The sequence below is a fragment of the Pavona decussata genome, unplaced genomic scaffold, assembly GCF_977016875.1.
Source record: "Pavona decussata unplaced genomic scaffold, jaPavDecu1.1 SCAFFOLD_84, whole genome shotgun sequence".
In the NCBI taxonomy this organism is placed as follows: domain Eukaryota; kingdom Metazoa; phylum Cnidaria; class Anthozoa; order Scleractinia; family Agariciidae; genus Pavona; species Pavona decussata.
Genome location: NW_028145502.1, coordinates 2,470,403 through 2,497,487, shown reverse-complemented (window position 1 = coordinate 2,497,487; position 27,085 = coordinate 2,470,403). Strand labels below are relative to the sequence as shown.

Below are 27,085 nucleotides of genomic sequence, written 5' to 3'. Positions count from 1 at the left end.
CAAGGTAAGTTTATACGTTTAGGGCATTTTCATGTTATAACTAGAAAAAAATCAAAAATTAGAGAGTGCATTCGATGAACTCGATCCCAGGCTCTCTCTCCTTTGGCAAGTTAGTGATGATGTCTCCTCCCCCCCCCCCCCCCCACCTGCAAAAATCTGCAGGGGATTGCAGATATACGTCCCAAGATCCCTTCATTGTCCCATACGATCTCGACTCGAAACGCAATAAGGAGTGCGTTCTTTCTACGTTGAACGCAGTTATTAAGCCAGTTTTAGATTTAAGACGCAGTCTCCCTTAGATCCTCATATTAATTTTCGCTCCTGAAATAGATTTCGCTTATAATTTTTCTGTTAACTTCTATTGGCAAGTAAGTCACAAATATGAAATTAGATCGGAGAAATTCTGCTTTATAAAATTTTTCTGGTACAAACTCTCTGCACCCCCTACTGTCTTCAAAACTCAGTGACGAGATCGTGAATTTTGCCAAAATTGCAGCTATTCGCTCTGGACAAAACCGCTCACTTGAAACCTTCAAATTCGCCAGTTATAAACTATGACCCTTTATATTAATAATCAGATGAATTGTAATCAGAATCGCTAATTAGTATAATAAAACCGAGGATACAAAGTTTATCCATTTTGGGCACTTATCGCAACATGCGATTTGACCAGAATTCAGGGGAAAAAATCACAAAAGTGGTTCGTACTCACACGCTTTCCTGCATATCACTGGAAAGTTCCATCCATCGGCTACTAAAATCTGTGAAAACATTTGGCCGTCATCCAGTAGTTAGTCCGCAAGTGAGGGCTGAACTTGTGCTACTCAGCTAGCACGACCATTTTTCCTTCGCAGATGTTGCGTCCTAAAATCCGCAACAAGGCCAAGATATCTTGTCTTGTATGACCTTAGAATTCCATTAGTAGGTCAAGAAACAACCAACATGGCTAGAATTTGTTTAATTGACGGTAAAGCAGCACAATTTGTCCCGTATTTTGACGCAACATAAGCAAGTTGTCATTCTTTGTAGAAATCAGTAGATATTTTTACTAAGCCGCTGACCACATACATCGCAGCGGAGCATACCTTCCATAAACAAACAATAACCATGGCGAGCGCACCGACTAGACCGATTGTATGTTCATTTTTTAGAAGTGGGAAAATAACATGTGGAGAATCACGAGGAAAAGAAGAATCGGTTCCCCTTATTCAGTGTATAACCAATATAACAAATCATTTAAAGAGTTGCCACCTGTCGCGCGCGAAAGTGACGGAATACGAATTGATACTAGCCAGGGCGGGGAAGTTTAATCTTCCATTGGACGAAATAGAGAAGTTGACAATCTCTCCGAAGCACCGTCACAATCTAGGGCAATATTGGCGACCTCTGAAGACATGTCAGTATCCTAATCACGAAGGACGGAAAATTTCCTTGCACTGTAAGAATCCCGTGAACTGGCAGATGGCGCAAGAGATACAGAAGATGTTTATTACACCAGCACAAGTTGGGTCGCGTAAGTATTTTCTTTTTCAGTTTTCCAAAGTTTCCTGTTTTCCAGTTTTTGCAAAGTTTCAACCAAAAGTGGCTTTTACTACGTAAAGCGAAAAGAGGGAGAAAATTTTGAATTAAATTGGCACAAAATTGGTCGTGTTTATTCCAACAATAATATTTGAGAATGTCACGTCACGCAATGGATTAAAGAGATAAATGTTGGAAGAGGTCTGATTCTTTTGTCAGTGAAGTGTTTATAAATTTCGGAAAAAACAACGAAGAAACGGAGGGAACAAAATGTAGTACATGAGGAGCCACACAAGGGAAAGGATAGGCTTTTTCACTTTGCGAGTTGAATATCGTAACAAGTTTTTCGCATGTACATGTGCAGCTAATTTGCATAATTTGGTTATTTATTTATTCTGTGAAAACGAGAAATGCAGTCGGATTTGAGAGCACTGAAAAAGTGCTTTTAAAACTGAGGGTTTAAATATTACAAATTGTATTCCTACGTTGCACTACTTTTGTTTTTCAGTCTGCTGCTAGCTTAACAATGATGCATAATTTTACTAGCTTAATCTAATTTATGGCGATTTAACTCAATTAAGGGGTATGGAAATTCTGGCACGAGATCCAAAGGTGATGTTTTCCTATTTTTTGTAAAAGGATTTTGTGTGGCAGTATGAATATTAAATTCAATTTACGACAATTTTCCGCCCTGGTCTTTCTAATATATGGTGTAAGTAATTTGCTCACGCTTTTTACATGTGTGTTGTTTTCCAGTTGTCACGCATTCAATTGCAAATCATGCTATACTTTCCAACGCCAAAACGAGGGCATGTTTCTTTGTCCGTAATTTGTGTGGCTCCAATTTATCCCTTTAAAAAACTAAGCGCTAAGAGGCTTTTCTCAAATATCGCTTTTATTTTCGCGTTTATTTTTTCTATATATGAACTGATAATTGAGAATAAAGCAGTTAAGGTGGGAGTGTAGTTAACGTCTCCTTATACTCATTTATGAATATAGAAACTGCTTATGAAGAAAAATGAAAAAGAAAAATTGTAACAAAAGAAAACATCCATTATTTCCACCAACAGCAATTTGCTCCAACTGTTGGAAAAGGCATGCACAACTTGTACAAAGCAAGGTGCGACTGGACATCGATTCATTGGAATGTGAAAAAGAACCCATCGCAAGGTAAGATATTTTGCAAGCCTTGGTTTACATGATGTCATAGGGAGGTTGCCTGTGAATTCAGGTCTTGGTTTACTCATTGATCAATTTGATTGATGATGATCATTTTTAACGTATAGGACCTCCAAAGCCCTAGCCCTTCACCAGATGAGTACAATGCTTCCAACACCATTGACTGAACGCTCACAGCAAAAGGTCGAAACAGACTGGACTCCAAGTACAACAGGATATCACAGCTCTCAAGAGGACGTCAGCATGTTTACTCCTCTGCAAACTGACCAAGCTTTAGTTAGAATAAACGAAAGCTTAGACGTATTGGAAACATGTTCAGGTGAAGGAAGAACCAGCCCTTTAATGTGTCAGATGCAAACAAAGTGGGAGAGAGTGAGTCAGGAGGAGCAAACATTTTTTGTAAAAAAGGCAACAGAAGCCTGCAAGATAGTCTGTTCAGCCATTGCCCCGGAAGATGGAGAGACGTTGTTCAAAGCTGTTTGCAAGACTGACAGCCCTGATATCGAGAATGAGCTCCAGCCTCTCCTAGAAGCATATAGGGATGCATCTTCTAAGGACACGAAGACTCAGATTTTAAGTATTTATGCAAACAGGTATCCTGCCAAGAAGCTTATGGAAATGCACAAATTGTACGAGCCGATAACAGAATGGGAATTGCGTAAAGCTAAGCTTCACGCTAATAACAAAGGTGCCGGTGCCCCACTGGAAACGCCATTTTATCACAGGGTCAGACTTGATACAGTCAAAGTCAACCATTTTTTGGAATTCATAAACAGACCGTATTTCTATCAAGACGTCTCTTACGGAACACGCACACTTAAGCTTGGTAGCGGAGAAAAGCTTGTAATGCCGAACGTCATCCGAACAGTCGCTAGGTCCACAATGGTTGCTCAATACTTGCAACTTTGCCAAGAAGAGGAGTTTGACTCTTTGAGTCGTGCAACTCTCTATCGTATTCTTGAAGTGCGCGAAGCGTCTCAAAGGAAAGCTCTCAAAGGTCTTGATAACGTAGCCGCGGATGGAACGGCAGCTTTTGAAACACTTGAGAGAGTGGTCGAGGAGCTCCAAAAGGCTGGCGCAAGTCCGGAATGGGGTGATAATATCAAGGAGAAGCTTAATCAAGCCAAGAGGTATCTGAAAACAGACTATAAAGTTCATTGCAAAGAAGAGTCTAGTCCATGTGCAGATCATTGTAGGGTGTTTGCCCTAAGCGATGCGAACGACGAAGCGTTTAAACAGGAATGTGAGCACCCGCACAGTCTACAGTGTGACATGTGCGAGAACCTGAAATCAGTCTTAGAAGAAATTGAACTTTCCTTAAAGAATGAAAGCCAAACAATTTGCTTTTACAGCCAAGAACAGCAAGAAGACATTTTGTATGACTTCTTGCAAGCAAAGAAGCATATATTTGCAATTGATTGGAAAGCCCATATTTTGCGTTCGGAAAATCAAGATCTAGCCAAACAAGATGTCTTGAAATCACTCGATGAAACATCAGCGCTGATAACAATGGACTGGGCGATGAAATTTCAGTGCCAAAAGTATAGAGAGAAACAGTCCGAATGGTTTGGTAAGAGAGGATTGAGCTGGCATGTAAGCAGCGTTGTTTTCAAAACAAGAGAAGAAGAACCCGTGGTAGTAACGTATGCCCACTTGTTTGATTCTTGTATTCAAGACTGGTTTGCTGTTGGCTCTATCTTAGAAAATCTCCTTCTCACGCTCAAGACAGAAAATCTTTCCCTCAGTAAAGCCTACATAAGATCCGACGAGGCGGGGTGTTACCACAACAACGCGCTGATGGCAAGTATTAACGAAATTAGCCAAAGAACGGGAGTCGTTGTAGAAAGGTATGACTTTTCAGAGCCACAACATGGAAAGGACATTTGTGACCGTATCATCTGTCCTATGAAGCAAGCAGTGCAACGATACTGTGACGAGCGGAATGATATTCAGTCAGTGCATGACATGAGAGAAGCACTTCTTAAGAGACCTGTTCAAAGTGTAACTGCTTCTGTGTGTGAGGTGAACGACAAGCAAAAGACAATTGATGTAACAAAAATTCCCAACTTCAGCGCCTACCACAACTTTGAGTTTGAGCCTCAGGGAATCCGTGTCCGTAAAGCTTATTCTGTGGGACAGGGTAAAACTATAAATTACAGTGACATAGTACGTACACCTCAGGGTCCCACGTCGATGGTAATCAAGGACGATCAGAGTTTTTTTGATATTTCTGTAAAGAGAAATTTGAAGGGCAAACGATTAACCCAGTCGCAGACTTCAGCATTGTTTCCATGTCCACAGGAAGGCTGTAACTCCAGCTTTGAAACTTTTGATTCCCTGCAACGTCATCTTGATTGTGGTCAACATGAAAATAAAACAAGCCAAGAATCCGTCTATGATCAGTTACGACGTGACTGGGTGGCAAGGTTTTCCACTCTTGTTGCCGAAAACCGCCTTAGGCCAAAATCAGACGTTTCCTCAATGGCCAATTCTTCACTTCCAATAGGTTGGGCACTCCAAAAGCCAAGAGGAGGTGGAACAAGGTACTCTTCTCAAGTAAAGGATTATTTGAAAGCAAAATTTGATGCTGGCGAAGAATCGGGATGTAAAGCTGATCCTCAGCAAGTTGCTATCGACATGAGAAATACCCGGACGGAAGAAAACAAACGAATGTTCTCGAGAGATGAGTGGCTGTCAAGAAACCAAGTACAGTCCTACTTTTCCAGACTAGCTGTGCTAAAGAGAAAGCAAACCAACACGTCATCTTCCCGTCAAGCAACTATAGATGACTTGGAAGACGTGGTGCACGAAGAAGATTGGTTGCAGCAGGTGGACGAGGTTTACGAAAAACTATCTGTCCAGCATCCAATCTACTACGATGCTTATAATCTTTGTGACTTGCGTCACAAAAATAAGCTTGGTTCCTTTAATATGGAAATGTTGAAATCAATCTGCAATCATTTTGAAATTTCGTTCAAGTCAAAAGACAGAAAATACATACTGATCGAAAAACTGGAAAACATGATCGCCGAGTGTTCTTGCGGCAAAACTTAAACATATCGTCCGTGAGCCGACAAAAAACTGGCCAGCGGTTTAGGAAAACATGGCGGACCGCGAATTCCCTTCGCCGATAACAGATATATCTTGCTGTATGACTGCTTTAATGAAACTCCTCCAGCGATTCTATTCAGATGAAATTGGTTGGGAAACTTTGATCTTCGTGCCTCGAGAAACTATATGGTGATGAAAAACGTATTTCGTGTTTTATTACTGGCATTCGATTACCAAGTGTCCGATGGAAATATGGCCGTGTTAGCTGAGTAGCACAAGTTCAGCCCTCACTTGCGGACCAACCACTGGATGACGGCCAAATGTTTTAACAGATTTTATTAGCCGATGAATGGAACTTTCCACTGATATACAGGAAAGCCTGTGAGTACGAACCACTTTTGTGATTTTTTCCTCTGAATTTGGGTCAAATCGCATGTTTCGATAAGTGCCCAAAATGGATAAACTTTGTATCCTCGGTTTTATTATACTAATTAGCGATTATGATAACAATTCATCTGATTATTAAGATAAAGGGTCATAACTTATAACTGGCGAATTTGAAGGTTTCAAGTGAGCGATTTTGTCCAGAGCGAATAGCTGTAATTTTGGCAAAGTTTACGATCTCGTCACTGAGTTTTGAAGACAGTAGGAGGAGCAGAAAGTTTGCGGTAGAAAATTTTTTTAAAGCAGAATTACTCCGATCTAATTTCATATTTGTGACTTAATTGCCAATAGAAGTTAACAGAAAAATTATAAGCGGAATCTATTTCAGGAGCGAAAATTAATATGAGGATCTAAAGGAGACTGCGTCTTAAAAGTTAAATTTTTATTATGCATTTTTGTTTCATTCTCTCTTTATTCTCTTATTTCAAGTCTTTTACAGAATCGGGTCTGCCACAAAATTGCATCTAAAATCGGTCTGTTCGAGATATTTTATAACTAAAGGCCTTCTTGAATAACTAAAAGACAGTTTTCCCTCTCCCTTTACCATACTTTAACTTGTGAAATCCCTACCCTTTTATATACCTCCCGCCTAAAAAGATACCGTATAGTCCCTTATAGGGAGTACCCGCTTCCCCTCGTCCTTGGCATGTGGGGTGAATGGAAAGTAAATATTATTTTAGTTTATTTTGATTTGAGCAGTGTAACATCATTCATAGTTCTTACCAGAAACCTCTGTTGAAGTCCCAGAACTGTCGCTCGAACCTGGTCAAGACAAAATAATATATTTTCTGTAGACATCAAAATGAAGCAAGTCCTACAATCTGCGGCTGCATGGTTTATTGGGGAATTGTCCCGTTTATAAATTTGATATGAATATTTGATCAATAATGATTTCTTGAAACATAAGCAAGCGAAAATTAAAGTTAATAGCCGAAGTTTCGGCGTCATCGCGACACCATTCTCAAGGCAAAGTGGATAAATTAATGCGAAGATTTTATTTCTATACTTTACAGTCTGTGCAAATTAGCATATTAACAATAGATCACAAGTTCTTCAGGTGAATACCTTTGCGCGAATCGAGACTGTTTGCACGTTTAGGGATGGTTTAAGTTTTCTTATGAAAAGCATCTCCTTAATCAGGCAATCAAATTTGTTCGAACATTTAGCTAGCACGTGAAATTGTTTCTGAAAGACAACGAGGAACGTTCGAGTTTATATATGTTCGCTCAAGTAGTGTTTACAAATAGACGACGATTTTTGTTTGTGTCCATCAAGTCGCGTTCGTGGAGGTGGCTGCGAGTGTAACCAACCGTATCCTGCATCGCACAAGAAAAGTTAAACCATCCCTAAACGTGCAAACAGACTCGATTCGCGCAAAGGTATTCACCTGAAGAACTTGTATATATGCTAGTTTGTAGAGACTGTAAAGTATAGAAATCAAATCTTCGCATTTATCCACTTTGCCTTCAGAATGGTGTCACGATGACGCCGAAACGTCACTTGCTCATGTTTCAAGATATGAATATTATTAGGGAAAATTCCCTTCAAACATGCTTTCAATTAAACGTTGATTGACTCTGCGGAATGCGGGTTTTTCCCGATCCGCCGCGCCCTTTCCCGTACACATCGAATCGATTTTACAAAGCAAGAGTTGATATTTAACTGAAAAGGTGCCAGGATACGATAGCAAATGAAAGAAGCGTTTTATCTTTTTGCTATCAAATTACAAAGGGCCTGTTCAAGCCTCGTTGATTCGTGATGTGGATTTAATCAAATGGACCATTAGCCAGGACCTTTAAACCTTTTGTCTTTCACAGTACTCTACATAAAATTTTAAATTTCCCTTTCTTTTGTTTGACAGTCAGATCAGACATAAAATACCAGTAATTGAATAAACAGAACACTGTTAGTCGACCTTTGAGCGACTGTAATAAAATCAGGAATAGTTGACCCCTCTACCAACCAAGCAAGGAACAACTGTGCAACTGTGCGTTTGCTTAGGGATAAATTCTAACAAGCAAACTTGAAATGGCGACAGGAGAGCCATGAACTGTACGGGCCGCTTGCTGCTCAAATGAATTACCGAGAACCACACCAATGAGAGATGAAAAGCAGGGGTGCCTACCATTTACATGGAAAACCAGGAATTCCAGTTGGAAAATCAAATGGTACGGATCATTCCATTTGGAGTACTTCTGAAATTATGGGCTTCTGGTCAAAGTTATCACTCCCAGTTTGGGATTTAGAGCTGATGTTCATACATTTAATTTTTGCACGTTATCCATCTTTATTTCGTATTTATGCCGAAAATTTCCATCCGGGTGGTTTGCGTAAATGGTAAGCACACCAGGTTCCTTAATTCATTAGTTTTCAAAAGTGTTTGTATCTGCCCTTAGCGTACGAATACTAAAATCACGCTTTATAATTTGAAAAATGCGACGACCAGGTCTCTCTAGTCAGTCAGATTTAACCCCCCCCCCCCCCCCAATTCACAGTAAGCCCGCTACAAATGTTAACAAGACGTTGTGGAACTGTAACGTTTAAACCGGACTTAAGTGAACAATTTAGTTTTTTTCCCTTTAATCCGTTTCCACTGTTCCAATTTTACGTTCCTCGTCGTGTCCGGTATGCTATGTTTAGTACATGTCCCTTGGAGCGGAACGTATCAAAATTCATGTTCTATTTGATAAATATCTTAATCCAAGATCATGCACTAATTCTACGTTGGATTGTAAAGTAATAGCAGCAACAAATAAACTTGGTGGCATGTCAAACGTGTCAAATGCCATAATTGTATCATTACCATCCATTGGCGCCGGATCGAATTAATACTGCTGGGTCGTGTAATACTCTTTTGAAACTGTTATTTTCACACTGTTCACAGTCCACTGCGATATGCTTGTACGTAAAAAAGGGCAGGCCGCCTCAAAGTTCAAACTTTAATGGTTTTCTTCACTTTTATCAATTGCTGGGGCGCTTTGTCTATAGTTACACTCTTTGAGAATCAGCTACTATAACCCTTAGGGCCGTGTCAAACACATTTTCACGTCTTTGGCCCGTCTGCTGAAGTCGAGTCCCCAAGTTTCACGTCAGTTAGAAAAGGATATGAGGAATTCAATAGTTTAGGCTAAAGTTATGAGCGTAGCCTCTAGCAGACATCAACCGATAGCGCTAATTCAGCCTAAAATTCCAGCAGATTCGCTAACATTCCGTCGCAGTCAACTACACGGATTAAATGTTGCGTAATGTTTTGGCCCTAGTCTACACGAAGCCGGTCACTAAGATTTACGATTTTGGTCCAAAGGCGAGGGAACAGTATAAATAAAATACCAGTTTGAACAAGGCAGAGGGTGGTAAGGCTGATATTTTCTTTTTCGGTACATGAACCGGAACAAGCTTATCTCGGGTACGCACTTAAGCCGAGTCGGTCTCAAAGTTCTTGAAGTCAAAGAGCTGATATGAGCCAAGTCAAGTAGTCATGTTGTGACCCGAAAATGGCATGGACAATCGTACAGCGAGAACATGCTACCTACCTGACGACATAGCAACAAGTAGCTTCGCAGCTTCTCGAGCGAATGTTAGCTGGGCCGGAATGAACTTCCTATTTATAACCCCCGCATGCTTCGGGGAAGCCCCTGCATGCTTCGGGGAAACCCCTTACCTCTGTGACGCATTTAAACATGAGGCAGTAAGTAGGCATACTTTGTCTCGCATATGCCGTCGTTTTACCTGGAGGCATTTACGTTCTGTACCGAGCTAAGTTGTGATGGATCCTTGCTGCTCAGAAAAGTCAGAAAGCGTATACAAAGTGAACCTGTAAAGGTCTGTAAAGATTGGTTGAACGCAAGTTTGGGTACTTTGTATGTTATTAATCTCGGTTTACGCATGGTGTAAGTAAAAAAGACACAACGTAACTGATATTATCCTGACTTCATTAACACAAAGTGACAGCGTTATTTTGCGTGCAAGATAAATTATGAACAGGCACTCGCATGTCCCGGCATTATGAAACTTGAGCAATCAGGCGTGAATATCGAAAGTAAAACTTGAAATACGCCCTAAAATTTCTCGACGCTATTTTGTGCCCGAGGTAGACTGCAAGCAGTCCCTTTCTGGATAGTCGAGAGGTCGCGCGAAATAGCCGAGCGCGAAAAAACTGGAGCAAACGAGCGGAGGGGAGCTTGGGGAGAGGCGTGAAAGAGGGGAAAGGAAAAGAAAGGGACTGCGCTCTTAGCTGTAACAGATGCGTTCAGGGTAACTCCGCCCACAATTCGTTAAACCCATTAAAAATCCAATTTACTGAATGACAGCTCATAAATAACAACTCAACATTGTTATTCAATCACCAGAATATAGGAGCGAAGAGGAAGAATCGGCGAGCTTGGGCATTGATCCAAGCTTCTCTGAAAAGCCAAAATCTCTAGAAGTTGTGGTGCATTTAAATTTTTTTTCGAGGCCCAGAGTAAAAGAAATCGACGACACAAACGCCCGAAGTGTAATTAAGAACGTGGTACAGGACAACTGGAAAGCTGTTGTTAATATCATGTTTAAGCATCCTGCGGTGAATTCTGCCGACAAAGCTTGTTCCGCGGATGCGAAAATTACATTGTACTAGTTGACACCAATGTCTTTTAATAATTTTGGTATCTTGTCGAAAGCAACTGCTTTTAAACCAAAGTCATTTGACTGCAACTGGTTTTCGATAATACTGCGAAGCGGAACAACAACCACGATCGAAGCCGTGATGGCAAAGTTTTTCGCTATTTAATTCAACGCTTTGATATATAATAGATTACCCAAAACCAGTGGGAAGAACGGCCATTACATCTTTTCCCGACAAGAGCTCTTCTACTGCTAGCTTCTGTCCCTCTTTGAGAACTAAGCCGCCGACTTGATCGCTTAAATTTACGAAGACATCGCTGCTACTCTCTTTCACGACTGAAACCATTTTCCTAGTGATCTGAAGTGTTGACATCAAACGTGTGAAGAAGTTGATTACACATCAAACTTGTTTGACAGCAGCTATTGTTTATGGACCAATCGGAATTTTCCGTTGCTGGAGCGACGGGAAATTCGAACGCGTTTGTTACAGTTAGCAGCGCAGTCCCTTTCTTTTCCTTCTCTCCCCCAGTCTCTTCTCGTTTATTTCTCCTCGCTCCAGTCTCGCTGCGCTGTGAGCGCACTCTCTCGACTGACCAGAAAGGGACTGCTTGCAGTCTATGCCCGAGGGGGAGGGAAGAAGGTCTACCATCATATGAATGGGGCGGGGATGCTCGTCGTCTCGCTAAGGCGGTGTACATTTCCGATTTTGGTCTCACTAAGGGTGTTATGGGCATAACGCCATTATATTTAGCCGCCGGAAGGTCTCGTTTAGGTGAACCAAACTGTTTGCAGGGCTGACACTACGGCAAAAGGCTTATTTATTTGGGCCAATATTTCAACTTGTACAACTAGTCTTCTCAGGCCAGAGTTACAATGAGAAAAACTAACGGCTCTTAAAAGTTTAAATTTGAAAGTGGCATAAATGGTTGATGGTTAACTAGTGTACATGGCGTATCGTTATGGTACATATGATGCATATAGGTAAAAAATATGACGGCTACAAAAAGTTTAAATTGGAACATAAACAAAAATGGTGAATGGTAGACTAGAGTACATATAACTATAAATATGGCCTATATAGCGGTCCACAGGATACATGTAAAGAAGTGGGAAAAACAGAAATAGTTAACGTTCATTTCGTCGGTTAATGCCATCTGGTGACAATGTTTTACCTCTTTCTATGAGGTAAGCCTCTCTCGCTTTCCGTCGGGATCCGTTGTTACTGGGTCGTTGTAATTTCAGAGGAATTAGCCTCATGTGTTTTACACAGTGACCCGGCAAGTTAAAGTGGGTGGGAACTGCTGCTGTGGCATCGGCGTGGTTAGGGTTGTTAGTAGCTTGTCTGTGTTCTTTGAAGCGTTCACGAAGCATCCTATGTACTGCATTTTACATTTCAGGCATTCAATCATTTAGGTAAGATTAGTTGTCTTGATTTGCAAGTTATGTTTTGTTTGATTTGCCTCACTTCTCCCGTGTTAGTAAATGTGTATGTTGTTCTTCCATTATCAATCAGTATGGGCAAGTCAAACAGCCATGCTTGGAGTTGCAGTGAAATATGTCAGGGGTTGTGTTTCGTGTCGTGTTAATATTTGTCAGTTTTGCACGAACCAGGAGGTCACGAAGGTTAGGAGAGCGACGGTAAGCGACGACAGGTGTTTCTTAGAAGATTTCACTAAGACGTTCTGAGGAGTGGAGAATGGATTCTTTCTTTTGGAGTATTTTGTGGATGTTGGGTAGAGCTGGGTTATGAGTGATAATAAACGGGACTCTGTTTTTGGTTCTCTTAGTATCATCAGGTGTATGTTCTTTTAAGGCTTCATTCCTACATATTCCTTTCGTTTTTCTCATTGCAATGAGAAAAACGAAAGGAATATGTAGGAATGAAGCCTTAAAAGAACATAAACCTGATGATACTAAGAGAACCAAAAACAGAGTCCCGTTTATTATCACTCAACTCTGGCCCTGAAGAAAACTAGTTGTACTAGTTGACATATTGGCCCAAATAGTGTCGTAGTGTCAGCCCTGCAACCAGTTTGGCTTATTTACACGTAAAGTGACGTCTGGTACGTGCATTTCTACTACAAGAGATCCGGCAACGTATTCAGAACAGTTTATTTTGCGTCGTGTGTTCCCCTGCATCCATAAGTTTCGTTCTCGTTTAGGGTTGCACACGGAAAGTCACTGTATTTTTTATTTGTCTGTGCTTGAAACTGGTCTCCTTTAGGGGTCAAATAAAGCTTCGGCCACGGCCAGATTGGTCTTCTTTAGGGGTTTAATTCAAAATTTTTGACGAACATCTCCGCCCCTTTCATATTGGAGTCCCCCCCCCCCCCCCCCGCACCCCCGGTATTTGGTGTGCAAGATAAATTATGAAAAGGAACTTCGTACAGCGATTGTTCCGGCATAAACTTGCGATCAGGCGAGAAATGGGTCAAAAGTGAAACTTCAAATACACTCCAAAAATTCTGCGAGGCTTACCACTGCTTCCCTTTTTTAAAAGTAAGTATTCGTTAACTTGATAAGGTTTTAATAAGAAGAAATAAGGCCCAGTTCTATCAGAGAGGAAATTACCGCCAAAATTAATGCTGAAATTTATGTTGTCCGGCAGAGCATGCGTACTGGATCATTACGTTTATTGTGTCAGTCTGTTATGTTCGGCATGTCATGGACGTTGTTTTGTTTTCCTTGCAATTGAGTATATGCTATGAACAAGAGAATGAACAAGATGCTGGGGAAGCGTTCACTCCGGCCACTGAAGCTTGGGTGGGGTGGGTGGGTTAGGATCTGAACGTCCGGCTTCTGGTAACTTATGAGGAGCTGAGCAAAAAAAAACAGGTTGCCTTAATAAGGTAACTAGGATTGTAGATGTGGTTTTACAATGTTAAGGAAGTTGTGATGTAAGTAATTCTGAAGGTAGGGCCGTGAGTGTTACAGGGTTTAGTGCAAATGCATGTTTATCAGATTATCTGGTTCATGAGTGTTCATTTCGGTCATGCCGATTTGTTTGTTTGTTTGCTTGTTTGCTTTGAATTCTTAAGTATGCAAGAGTAGGGGTTTCTGAATTATAAATGTGATAAGGGTAAGGGTGTATTTTATTGTATTGGTTCCCGCTTAGAACCCTGACAATCCTGTTGTTGGCTGTTGAGATGGTGAGCGAGAAGGTTGTTTTGAATTAATACCTAAGTGAAAGTACAGAATGAATGAACAGCTAGAGATTTGTAGTCAGTACTTTCCGTACAAATCTCCAATTTCAACCGTATGATACTGAACGCAGGGCGTAACTAATCGACATTTTCGATACTCGATGAAAATCGATAGTAATCGATTGAAATCGATCGGTCAACTTTCTGTGATTATCGATTTTATCGATTTCTGTAATTAAACAATCGATTTTATCGATTTTGATTAAAAAAATATGGAAAACAAATACTGGGCGAAGACGGGTTGGTTGATTCGTTGTTCTGTTGCGTTTAGTCCATTTATTGATATCGATTTATGAATTTGTATGTCACTACTTGGTACTCAGGGGTACTGTAGGGGCACAAATCGACAGGAAACACAACCGTAAGAGCAATAATGTACGGTGTAATGTAACGTCACTCGAGTGTCAATTTCCGTCAGGATGTCATGCTCTTTTCAACAAATCTTTAGCAAGCGATTTTCGTGGGTAATATTAATCTTCTTCTGAACTGTAACAGAATACAACAAATTAACACTTGAAAGGTTTGTCCAGGTTTGCACTGAGGTTTGCGGAGGTTTGTTATGATCAGGCAGCAAGTACAGCAGTAGTCCCTTCAGCTCTCCTTACAACCGATATTTAGTCTCTTCATTTCTATACGTAAATTAAATCGCAAAAAGATGGGAAGCTCTCAAGGTAAACAATGCTTAGTTATTATCCATTATTATTATTACTTAAGTTATCTCCCACTGTTCTTCTCTTGAATACACTGATTCGCAAATACATGTGGGAGAGAATAACACACTTCTACCACTCGATAAATCAACAGACGTGCTCTAGCCAAATTTGTGATTATCGATTTTTATCGATTATTATAACTTATCAATCGACAAATATCGAGCATTATCGATCACTATCGATTAATTGATTACGTTTTCGATGATCGATTTCGATCGATTAGTCACGCCCTGGATACGTTTACTAGTGACTCATTGCTGTATAGCTTTTCTCACCAAAATCGACACGTACGAAGTCGATCATTTCACGTTCATGTTATCGGATAGTGTGCTTGGCCTACCAGTGTATTCAATACAAAAAAGAAATTCACACCCGTCGTAGCCGGCACTTAAATGATTCCAGCCCATGACCTTTTTCTAATTCACTTTGATAACCACAATCTGTCCAAGTAAAGATGTTACCGTAGATACTGTGCAACAATAATTATCGCCATCACTTACCTCTAACTTTTTTAAATAGCAATTCTGCCCCTGATAATTCTGATGAATGCATTTTTGCAGTTCCAGTCGAATCGATTTTTGTTCAGGCATTCAGTGTACTTTGATATTAAAATTTGGCATTCTAAGGCAGTTCCCTGGCATTCAAGTTTTATTTCTAATCGACCGATTCGAGAGTGTTGCAAAGAATGCAAAAACCTCAAACTTATCTTGCTATCGATCCGTAATGGCGGCGGCTACTTCGGTGCATGTGAGCTCAAGCACATGGTGAAAAAGCTGAAAACGTCACTTGATTGCGCAATATTACAGGTTTGTGTCGACGACAAAGCCAATTTTCTAACCCCGGCCGGGGTTATCTTTATTGCTCTGTATGTATACACCGCGCTTAGGGCCGGAGTTCAGCCGGCGGCTAGGATCTGGCGCGAGTAATTAGTTATAGAATTGAAAATCAAAAGGACTACTGCAAGGACTGATCAAACAACGTGAAAAGGCTTGAGTGTGCGATATTTCGACTGGCCAATACCAGTCTTCATCAGGTTTATTAGGACAACACATACGTTCACAGAATACACATGTTGTAAAATAATAAGCGGAAGTTAACATATGATGTGACGAAGCATGGTGTGGCTAGATAAGCAAAAAGAAAAACAAAAATTGTACTATATATAGTGACATATAATTATAGTGCGTCACGTTTGTTAATACCTAGGGGCTCAAGGGTTTTGGCTTTCTGATGTGCGCTTCGCGCGCTTTAATGAAAGAATAGGAAATTTTGCAGAATTGTGTCCCGTATTTTCTATCGACGTGAACTGAAAAGTTCCTCTTTGCACTTCCTTATGAAATGACATGTTACCTTTATTACTGAGTTACTTATTTCATTTACTTCACCACCCACAAGTTCCAAAAATAAGAAAAGAAGTCAACTCATCATTGTTTTTCTACTGGCACTTACATACAGATTTATCTGTCGTCGGTTTCTGTGCTGCAAAATGAACAGTGAGTAGAACGAGCCTGTAATACAGATGCCTGCCTCCAGAAGTGTCCTTTGCTGGGTTTTTGCTGGATCTCGGCAGGTCTTCTCGAAGCAGTCATTAAGCTTAATCGTCTTGTATCATGTTATGATTAATACACTGTGTAGTAAAATAAACAACGGCACAAGAAAGTACTGCTCATTAGCTGACATTTGAATGGTCATACCATAGTTAATAAAAGGCAATGGTTGTGAAGCCTAACAAATTTCTTTGTTATATAATTTTGTTAACATTTTTGACCTTGACAGTACATAGACGACAATAGATTTTGAATTGTGTTGGAGCAACAGACCAATAGAAACGTTCGTGTTAAGATATTCAACTGTAGTGTGAACATTCAAACAAAGGATTGTTTGGGGATCTCTCCCCCACCCTTCCCCTCTCCCTCCAACACTATGCGACTATAAACCTATGACACTGGCACTTGTAGTATAAATACTATGTCCAAATATGTTTTCTATGAGGTCGGTAACGAAAAGTGATTTGGTTTATTTATTTATTTATTTATTTATTTATTTATTTATTTATTTATTTATTTATTTTTATTTCATTTCGCAAAGTGATCAAAGAGAAAAAATTATTACAAACGTAGAAGATATATTTGGCTGGTAGGCTACCAGAAACCACAGTGCTTATACATGGGGTCTTCCAGGACCGATAAACTTAATACTTACAATATAGCAGAAGTAAACTGAAGTAATTTTTGAACTCGGTTTAGGTGATAATGACATCATATGAAGTGATAAATATGCTATGATTGCCAACTGGCGGCCATCTTAGTTCCGCCATCTTGGTTTTCTAAATTTCCTCAAACCTTCAAGAAAACGCCAAAATTGATCAAAAAGTAATAAAAACACCAAAAAAGAACTCTAATATGAGCTTAAAAAAATCAAAGTTACTTGTATTTCCTTTCTGTTATGCTGCTAAGAATTGACTAGTACTTTGTATTTTTTTTTTCAGACTGAAATGTGCTGCTGCCGTCGGATTGTGCAACTGTGTCGTGACTGTCTACTTATTGTTTATCAGTTTGCCGCTGACACTAAAGCTGCGGGCGCTGTCTCTTTTCCGTCTTAATCAGCGACGCTTCAAGACGCTGACACAAGGTATATTATGCAACGTAAAAGAGAAGAAGAGAACAACTTGCCAGCTTTCTGCGAAGCCACCTGGGGTGAACCAGAAACAGTGGAAGGGACCTAGGGAATAGTTCGGGCTTTTACAGTGTTCCTTTTCTACTTCATTCTTGCTCCATGTTTTTTCGCAGTACTTTTCGAAATTCAAAACGGCCGGTAGCGAAAACCCTGGTACACGATTCGTGGAGTGTTTTCGGGTCTTCGTCACCCGCCACTACGAATTTCGAGGGGGGCCTCGTCGACGAGGTTGCGGTGTTCTTTTTTTTTTTTCGTTAGTGTCAGGCTGACTGCAGTTTAAGAAGGAGACGTGTTCCAGTCTCTGAGCTCTTCTGGTTAATACCCAAGGTCTTAAACGGGAATGCAGCAAGAAATTAAAAAATGATACAGAACACTGAGTGTTGGAGAAAACGCTCGGGGGAAAATTTGCTGGAAATGTGTAACATGCGCCAGATCGTGATTTGATATCACAGAAATACACAATAAACAAAAGGGCGAACTAGGGCTTACCTTTTGTTGTGCTTTGGATAACTTCCTTAACATTAAGAAAAAGCTGACCTGTTTATGTGTTGAATTCGCAGACAAGCGCCGGATGTTACACGAAGGACTCCAGATCTTACATCACACCAAGCGTTGACTGCAAGAATGGCAAAGTATTATAGAACAACTCAACTGACCCAAGGGCACGTGTGAGCTGGATTCCATGTGTCTAGGAGCGGTCACACATTAATATGACTTCAGACGTGAGGAGGTGAACAAGAAGCAACTTGAGGGCTTCCTTGGGTCATGTTCAAGATGCTGGACAACAAACCAAACGATAGTAACAGTGATGGTTGATCTAGACCAAGATCATCTAAGAGAAGTATATGGCCGTGGATGAAATGATTTTTCCAGAGATCGTTATAAAATGTATTTAATAGATCTGGCTATTTATTTGTAACGTTCAAGACTGCCCACGAGCGAAACGTCCATCGATTCTACAAAAGATTTATCCTTTACTTCCTTGACGTAAACACCACTCAACTGTTCTCGTGCGGGTTGTTGCTTTTTGCCACTAAACATTTCGCCGACGATTTTGTTCATCGCAAACTTCAAGCCTTGTTTGCAACAATGACTGATCAATCACACTTTTCGAACAAAACAAGGGCTTACTTCGTAAATGAGCACTCTTCAAATTGTTGTAGGTGAGAAAGTTTTGGGAAGACGCAGTCGTCTTCAACTACTGTGCCATTGTTCAAGGATGTCTTCTACATGCAGTAACTTCAATTTTTGCCTTTTCTTGCCTTTCTCCTGTAAAACAGTGCTATGTACTGTCGCGGGTAGCATTTAGTTGGTTGGAAGAAACTTACAAACGGTGTAGTAGCAGCAATAGGTGGTTTGCATTGCCGCCATGTTGGTGTACAAAACAAAAGAAAATTTGTTCACATAGTTTGTAGTAAAATGAAGGTTAACTCCCAGAGGAGAAAAATTAATATTGTTCCTGTACAACAACATGGCCGCCATGACGTCACATGCAAACCATCAACAATGTCTTCAATCTCGTACCCAGAGTCTTCAGGCTTCTTGGTCAGCGGGGCGGCGCCAGGAGAGACTCTGGGATAATGGAATTTCTTATCCCAGAAAACGTGGGATTCCGGTCTTTGTGCGCATGCTTAAGATTAAAACGGAAGTCAAATGCCCCAAAATGGCAGTCGTGTTGATGTTTTCGGGCCTGAAGGTTTTATCGGGCCTTGAAAGTGTTCGAGAAAGCCAAGTTGATTCTTACACGCGATCGAAGGAACTGGATTTTTTCCCGTAAGAGCGGATCAAAGCAACTGGACTTTTTATCCTGTAAGAGCGAGCGAACGGTGGACTTGATGCGACAACAAGTAAATAACAATTATTTCTTTATTACTTTTTATACTTACAAATAAAAAGGAACCATCACTTCTCCTCTCACAGAACTGTGCAGCTGACTGTGTGTTGAATTTATGTTTAAATTACCTTCCCCCTTCCCTTTACAGTTTATGTCCAAATGGGATTTGTTTAATAAGTTATGTCTTATTATTAATTATTGCTTCAATGAACACATAGTGTAAGTTATCATTTGACAATTTAAATCACCTCTTGATATTTACTGTTGTAAAGTTTTTTTTGCCCCTTTTTTGATTGCAATAGAATGAATTGTGTGCACGCTTTTCTTAAAGTGTATATCATTAGAATGTTATATCTGTTCAATTGCAAGCTAGCACAATTTAAACATCAGCACATTTTTATACATCTGTCCTGAATGTCATGTCATGAGAAGCTTTGAAGTTTTTCTTTCTGAATAGACATTCCTTTTGCCAAGCTTCTGATAGTCTGAAATGTCAGCCGTCTCCTCTCCCTAACACACTGGGGACGTGCCCCCTGTGGGTTAGGGAGAAGAGACGGCTGACATTTCAGACTAAACTTCTGACGAATTTGATAGAGAGAGCTCACATCTTGCATGGTTTTAGTGCTGTAGAGTTGCTCCCAGGTATACTATACAGTCGGACCTCTATTAAGCGGCCACCCTGGGGACTTTGAAAACTGGCCGCTTAATAGAGGTTGGCCGTTGAATAGAGGTATCGAATACAGCACTTTACTGACTAAATAATAATTTGGCACTTTGGAAAACGGCCGCTTAATGGAGGGTGACCGCTTAATAGAGGTCCGACTGTATATCTAGAAATAAAATGAAGTAGAAATATTTTTTTAACAGTGTTTTAAATGCATTCCAATGCATGTTTGGTTTATTCATTTTCCTGGCACAGGCTATGAAAATAAGGACGGTGAGTTGTGTTGAGGTTTGTTAACTTTTCTGCCTAACCACAGAGTATTTATATGAGAACTGTATAGAGAGACTCTCTATATAGTTCTTATGAGTGGTCATCACCTCTCATCAGTAAATTAGTTATAATGTGATTGTTGAGAGACTGTCGATATCCTGACTATGATATTTCACTTAGTCAATTTCTATACCATGTATATAATCTCCTCAGTACTCCTCCTTGTACATTTAATCAGTATAAAATTAAAACTGTCTTATGTGAGTTCTCATATTTTTGGGTGTGTACTATAGGAAGCACAGGGAAGGGGTCAATAGATTGGGGAATTTGTGTTTATGTTATTAATTTACATAAATTGGTGGGGCCCAACTTCATTTGGTTGTGAAGTGTACTCTTTAACTAAGAGCTGAGTCAGATAGCTCAGGTACTGACACACATTACCTAATTTATTTTGATTAAAGGGTACAACTGGTAAATTGATAATTTCTGAAGGATTTGCCATTTCTTTTCAGTACTGGATGGTGATCTGATTTGGTATCACACTTTTAATTATTGACTTCAGGCCAGGGAAGTACTCAACCAACACTCTGCTGAATAGTATAATATAATCTCTTCTCTGATCTTGCTGCTCTCATGTTGACAACAGATAATTATTATCGTCAAACTCCCCAATATCCTGAATGATTGGCACAGTGTTGTTGAGACCTTTGCTGGACACCCTGTCAAAAGTAATGAACTGTGTAACTTATCCAGTGCTCGGGGGAATTTGTTGTCCCTTGACAATAATGTTAGCTAAGACCTAAAAATCAAAAAATTATTGACTCTTTGTTCAAGCCCTTCCTGGACTCTAATGGTCTATCATGCCACAATCTAGGTCATCCAGCATATTGCATAATGTTTGGTGGGACTGGGCCAAGTCTAGTGAGCTGCATTGACCAAAGATCTGCAGCAGAACTGTTTAGGGCATTAGAGGCGTCAAAAAAAAACAGCGTCTGTTCCACTGGGGTCAAAAATATTGTGCATTGCATGAATAACAGCCTCACTCCCACTTTTATGGCCTGCGTACACCTGCAGTGAGCTGCTTGCTTTGACGGCATTGGGTTGTGTTACTCTCATCACCCACTTCCCAATTATCCTCCGTATTACTTCACCAACTCAAAGCGGTTGGACCACGCCCTCTCAATAATAATAATAATAATAATAATAATAATAATAATAATAATAATAATGATGATTGTTATTATTATCATCATTGTGGAAAATATTTAATATTTTTGTTGTTTAAATGAGTAATATTAAAAAGGGAAACGTTTTTAAGGTGGGTAATTGATTTAAGAATCCTTTGTGTTAAACTTGTTTTAATAATTACATGAAGAAATGATAGGAAGGGTTGCCAAAATAATTACATTAGTTAATCTCCCAATTACAAGTGGAGTGTTTGTTACCAAGGATATATGATGAAAGTGGTCATGTTCTGTACAAGGCTGTGCAAACATCATCTGGTCATATGTCACACAAATGGGGGGTACTTGGCTCCCATGTTCATGTACAACAGGTACACTTGCAGTAGAATGAAATCGAGCAGAGACCTCCCGTATCTCCTCAATAATAATTGTGTCCCAAATTGAACCCTTCAAGGGAAGACTTGGTGTTCTTCCTTATGACATATAACACAGAAGGTCACAGCACTGCTCATCTACTTTTTTCCAACAACTGGTACTTTAGGCATGATTTCACACTTTGCAATAGCATAATTGCTTTGGAAATCTCAACAGGAATATCTGTCTGCAAGGGAACCCACAGTTTCCTTGTCTCATCCTTCTTCAATGGAGTTTTTGCATGTTTTTGTCGTGATCAGATGAAGGGAAAAAAGGAACATTTTAAAAAAGTTAGATCATTTTTAGTTACATATTAATATATAGCCTTTAACCCTTTAATCCCTAAGAGTGCCATTTGGCACATAATCCCGCAACTCTGTCAATATTTGACAGATTTCTATGAATTTTTTACACCAAGATGGTCTTGTGAAGATCTACACATTAAAGGGATCATAACTTAACCCTTTCCCATATGTGATATGGTTGACCACCCCCATAACTTTTCAACTTTTTTCCCCTAGAAGTTGTGGGTCTTAAGACATCTCTCACATTAATGAAGATGTTGAGACCTGCACAATAAGCTATAGTTTAGGGGTATACCTAATATACACAAGGATTGGGACGTTTTTGAAGTTTTAAATTATTACGTTTTAAGGCCATTTATCTCAAAGCCATAACTTTTCTCATTCATAATTATATCAGTTATGAAATACACTCATGAGTAGCTTTAAAATGGTATATCATACATAGACATTGAGTTTGTAGCCTTGGATCTGGAAAAAATGTCGTTTTCCCCTAGGGGTTAAAGGGTTAACAGAGTACAATTAAACTATCGTTACCTTTAAATTTTTGCCATCTTAATTTTAAACTCAGAGTGCATTATATGTTTGGTTATATAAACACTCCAAGCAATATTGTAACTTTTGTATTTTAAGATTGAGGAGGCTTCATATTCATAAGTCCCATGGTTTCTTAGCCTCCTCTCCTCTTATACTTTTCTTTTATTGGTTTGTCTCTGTACGTTGGGAAATAAATAAATGTAAATATTTTTAAAGTATATCTGCATTTGGACGACCAGCTTTCTTCAGTGTTATCTACACCTGTTCTTTAACAAGTCAGGTTGGGTGGCTACTTCACTGTCACAATGTGTTGACTTTCTTGCAGAGAAGATGGTTGTAAGTAGCAGACAACAAGTCTTTATTCTCAACTGCCCCTCTACTGTAAATCTGTATGTACTGGCTATTACATTTGAGACTTGACTTTCATCTGAAGGTAACCTATAAAACAACGGCCTTTCACACTTTTAAACGTTTACGCTCAAAACAAAATCTCTCAACATTTGAGAAAATGTTCCACACACCATTATAATGCTGAAAATAAAATAGATTACCTCCGCCTCTAAAAGGGAATTTTTTTCTGAGTGGTTAGCTGGCTTTGGCAAGATGGGCCGTGACTGAAAAAAAGTGAAACTTTTGCTCTCGTGTGCGTCGTTTGATCATCGTAGAGATGCCCTTGTGGCAAAACCGACGGGGAAACGGCAACCTGAGATGGACTTCGCTCCACAACAGATCTCTTCATCTCCAAATTTTCATCCACAACAAGGTAAGTAGCTGCTTTCATTTTGCCGTGTTTTACCATCGTATGGCAGTAGTGCAACTTTCCACGCTAAAACGACTGATGTTTCGTCCGCTAGAAATTGTTGCACTGACAATGACATAATTCAAAACCCGTCTTTGAATTGGAGTGTTTCTAATTTTTGGCTAGGGGTAAATGGAGGCGAAAGAAAAAAAAAACCGTAACACACACATAAAAATTACAAAGCTCCGAGTTTGACATTTCAAATCTCCCTCCAAAACAGGGAAGTTGGTTCGGGGGGTTTCCGGTTTGGTTAACTTCCGCAATTGACCAACGGACTTCCTGTCGGTCTTCCATTGTTATGCAGACGACCAATCAAAAAAATTATATTTTTCCATTATCCCAGAGTCTCTCCTGGCGCCGCCCCGCTGACCAAGAAGCCTGAGGACTCTGGGTACGAGATTGCAATGTCTTGCACTTGATGTCTGTCCGACTCCCGACCATGTTTAAACGTTCTCGAGATTTTTCTTCAATTTTTTTTTATTTCCAAGTGTTACGCGTAATAATGACCTCCTCTGTTGTGAAAGCTTGCTTGACTTGCTACAGGGAAGCTCTCATATTAATTAGAGAAAAAAACAGTAAAACCTCTTCTACGATCGAGTGGTGGCCATTTTGAAAAAATTACGCGGTCGACTAACGTCACGATTGGGAGCGAGTTTAATTTCCTTCGGAAACCGTTCGGAAAACTCTATTTATTTAAGTATTCTTGGCGTGTGGTCGTAGACTTCCTAGAATTTCCAAAACTTTCAACTTGGTCACATTCCTTGCGATAGCCGACGGAGCTTAAATTATTCAAAATGGCTGCCGCTCGCTGAATAGGCACGAACTACAACTAAGGAGTCAATGCTTTACACTATACGTTCCTTCTCATAATTGACATGAGACCCCGCAATAAAGCTGCCTGCAATGTCGACAAATGGGCGCATTTTAAATAAATGTGGAACAAACCACACGTGCTTACGCAACTTTTTATCTGCGTTAATTTGTAGCATAGGTTTTCCGATGATCAAATTCTTTTGTTTTTCGTTTTCTTCGTTCTCAATTTATTTCATGGCAAGTTTATGCAATTTTTCATGTTGGGCGATTTGTTGTTTTGTTCGTCCGACAATTTTGTGATGTTTCTTCGAGAAATTAGAAGACAATTATCGTTGAGGTTTATTTGACTCTATCCTGTACATAAGTAAATCTATAAAGAAGAAATATTTGATAATGATGAACATATTAGCCTTTTCACAGATGTAATTATATAATGTATATATTTATTGTTTGAAGAGGTAATAAAAGGTATTAAAAACGAATCATTGTATAATGCAATTTCAGGGATTTGATTGGCTTAGCGGTCATGGTATATGAGGCATTATACATGTCTGACCGAGAAATAGCGACAATTAAAATTGTCTACTGGTTATTCTTGAAAAGCGAAATCGGCTAGACCTTGAAATATTTTTTTATTGTTTTTAATAAAACAATATTAATTATTCCACTCGCGCTTGTTGGATATGAGATGATTACAGCCAACTATCATCTCATATTAAACGGGCGATCGCGGAATAATTGTTAACTCTTTAACCCCTTTTATTATTCCACTATTATGTCATTTCACCAAATAAGGTCAAGAGAACGCGCAAAATATGAGACCGTAATACACTGTAGTGTCCCGGTTTGACCGGTTTACAACAGAGCGAATACGGACGGAAAAGGCAGAAAAAAGGAGCAACAATGTCCGGACTGGACGAAGAATAGTTTTTGAAACGATGCAGACTCGAAAACAAGTTTTTAGCATGCCAATCACTTGTCATTTATCTTTTCATTTTATGTAATCAAATTAAAGACATTTAACTGGCTTTCTGTGTTGTTTACATCATTCGTACGCGCCATATATACCGATGGACAGTTAATGCCGGGTGTATTTGAAAACTGTTACCAAAACAGAGAAGCCAAAATAACAAAATCTTTTTATAGTGGAATAATAAATCTCTTATTCGATGGTTTTACATATAATACTCGCGGACATTTTGCTCATTGCTCGTATTTTTCCTCGCCCCTTCGGGGCTCGGAAAAATACTACGCAACTCGCAAAATATCCGCGCGTATTATATGTAAAACCATCGAATAAGATATATATATCGAAGAACAAATTCTCCTTTTTTGTCCCCATAATTTTTTTACGGAAGTACTGGGGAGAAGTTATTAGGATAGCAAGAAAATTCATCTTAGGTGATCATATCCTTAATTCTCATGACTCCAAGGCTTGAATAAGCATTGATATCTCAAGGAGAAATTTGATGTTGATCACTGTTAGGGTTTGTAGGGTTAAATAAAGTTGCGACATTGCATTCGTTCTCATGGGGTTTAGTTTTCTAAAAGGCGCTCAGTTTGCATCGTTGTAGACTTCTTCGAAATGAAATTAATTTTCATTCCAAAAGGAGTCTGTAGTTTGTCACGCGGTTTGCTTAGTGTTATGGAAGAAGTTAGAAGTTATGGAAAGATTGTTAGTGAGATCAGGTCTGGAACGGTATCCTAAACGATTCCCCCATTAACGCCTCTGATTCTTCTGAACCTGTATTGTCGAGCCACCATGCACCAAACCAAGAATTTTCCAGTTCTTGGTGTGAAGAAAAAAATAGGCAAACAAACCGAACAAAAAAAACAAAACAAAAACAAAAACAAAAAAAGAGGACATTTTAAGTGTCCGTGGCTATCGAACGTCTACCGAAGTTCCATTAGTGGATGCCCGATGGCTTGTCACTGAGATGCAGTGTAGAGACATTCATAATCAGCTTTTCATTTCCCTTTCAAAACCCCACCAAAATTTGCGCTTAAGTTCTCAGATCTCACTAACCACAAGAGATTATTCGTAGCTGAGTTGGAGTGTTCGGCAGAGGCAGAAGTATCGTTTAAGGATGGTACAGTTGATGTCTCGTGTTTATGGGGTCGAATCAAACAAATGCCAACCAGATAATTTACTTTAAACGATAGCCTATTTCAGAGTTATTGATCAGAGGTCAGATTCACAAAGTCCTCCGAAGTGAAGAAGTATCCTAAATGCTGTTTCTTGACAAAAGCCTGTTGTTTGAATAACAATGGACTATTGTTCAGAAACAATCGCTTAAGATGCATCTTAACTTAGAACGGCTTCGTGAATGCAAAAGAGGTACGAGTTGATTTTGTTTGGATGCAAACTTGCTTCCTTTTCTAATTTAAATAATTATCAAGAAAACAAGGTGGTGTAAAAATACTATTTATGCAGTCAGAAAGAATGCCCTGTCTCTGAAGAGGGCAAACACAGCCTTGCTTCATATATATATCAAAGGCTACGTCACCAAACACAGTTTGTGCTGGGACATTATCTCGTAGAACTATGTAAAAATGTATCAAAATCACGCTACATTGTAGCTCCAACAAAAATGTGAAGCTAACAAAGTATACATCTTCCTAAGGAAATTACTTTTATTGCGAAACATTATGGATAATGAAAAAAATACAGTCAATTATAGGACATCCGCTTAAAATAGCTGTGATTAGCTACAAGCTAAAATTGAATCATAAAATATGATCAAATTCTAAATTAAAATTTAATTTGCACGTTGGCTAATTTCCACGAACAAGATTGAGAATGTTGCATGGACAAATATATATTTTTGTTTGTTGTTGTTATAACTTTGTTTATTTTCTTTTTCTTGCTGCTTTTTTTTTGT

General features: G+C 39.4%; 3 protein-coding genes across 4 annotated transcripts in view; 2 read left to right on the top strand and 1 right to left on the bottom strand.

The window, feature by feature from the left end:
- Positions 1–9,759, bottom strand: part of LOC146475416 (uncharacterized) — a 31,959-nt gene extending 22,200 nt beyond the window's left edge. Inside the window, exons 1-2 of the mRNA XM_085116038.1 lie at positions 9,726–9,759; positions 6,916–6,954 (exon numbers count right to left, since the gene is read on the bottom strand). Coding sequence (XP_084972164.1) covers positions 6,916–6,954; positions 9,726–9,735 — 49 coding nt within the window. The 5' untranslated portion in view covers positions 9,736–9,759. The remainder of the gene's footprint in view (positions 1–6,915; positions 6,955–9,725) is intronic.
- LOC146475415 (tubulin polyglutamylase TTLL7-like) overlaps positions 1–24,685 on the top strand; it is a 69,251-nt gene extending 44,566 nt beyond the window's left edge. Inside the window, exon 27 of one of the 2 annotated variants that reach the window (XR_014865872.1) lies at positions 24,672–24,685. Coding sequence is in view for 1 of the 2 variants with exons in the window: in XM_085115835.1 (XP_084971961.1) it covers positions 17,947–18,058 (112 nt within the window). In the remaining variant the exon portion in view is untranslated. Of the gene's footprint in view, positions 1–17,946; positions 18,874–24,671 lie in introns of those variants that run through there. The other variant, XM_085115835.1, reaches the window with a different exon arrangement.
- On the top strand, positions 283–6,660 carry LOC146475417 (uncharacterized). The gene is made up of 3 exons (XM_085116039.1): positions 283–2,688; positions 2,805–5,526; positions 6,622–6,660. The coding sequence occupies exons 1-3, from the start codon at positions 2,537–2,539 to the stop codon at positions 6,658–6,660; spliced, it is 2,913 nt and encodes a 970-aa protein (XP_084972165.1). The 5' UTR covers positions 283–2,536.
- Positions 24,686–27,085: the final 2,400 nt, after the last annotated feature.

Excerpts from the sequence above, each read along its gene's own strand:
- LOC146475417 (XM_085116039.1), top strand. The coding sequence starts at position 2,537 with ATGAAAAAGAAAAATTGTAACAAAAGAAAACATCCATTATTTCCACCA. Across the intron at positions 2,689-2,804 it reads GAAAAAGAACCCATCGCAAG|GACCTCCAAAGCCCTAGCCC; the intron begins GTAAGATATTTT and ends TTTAACGTATAG. Across the intron at positions 5,527-6,621 it reads AAGAAGATTGGTTGCAGCAG|TCTTTTACAGAATCGGGTCT; the intron begins GTGGACGAGGTT and ends TCTTATTTCAAG.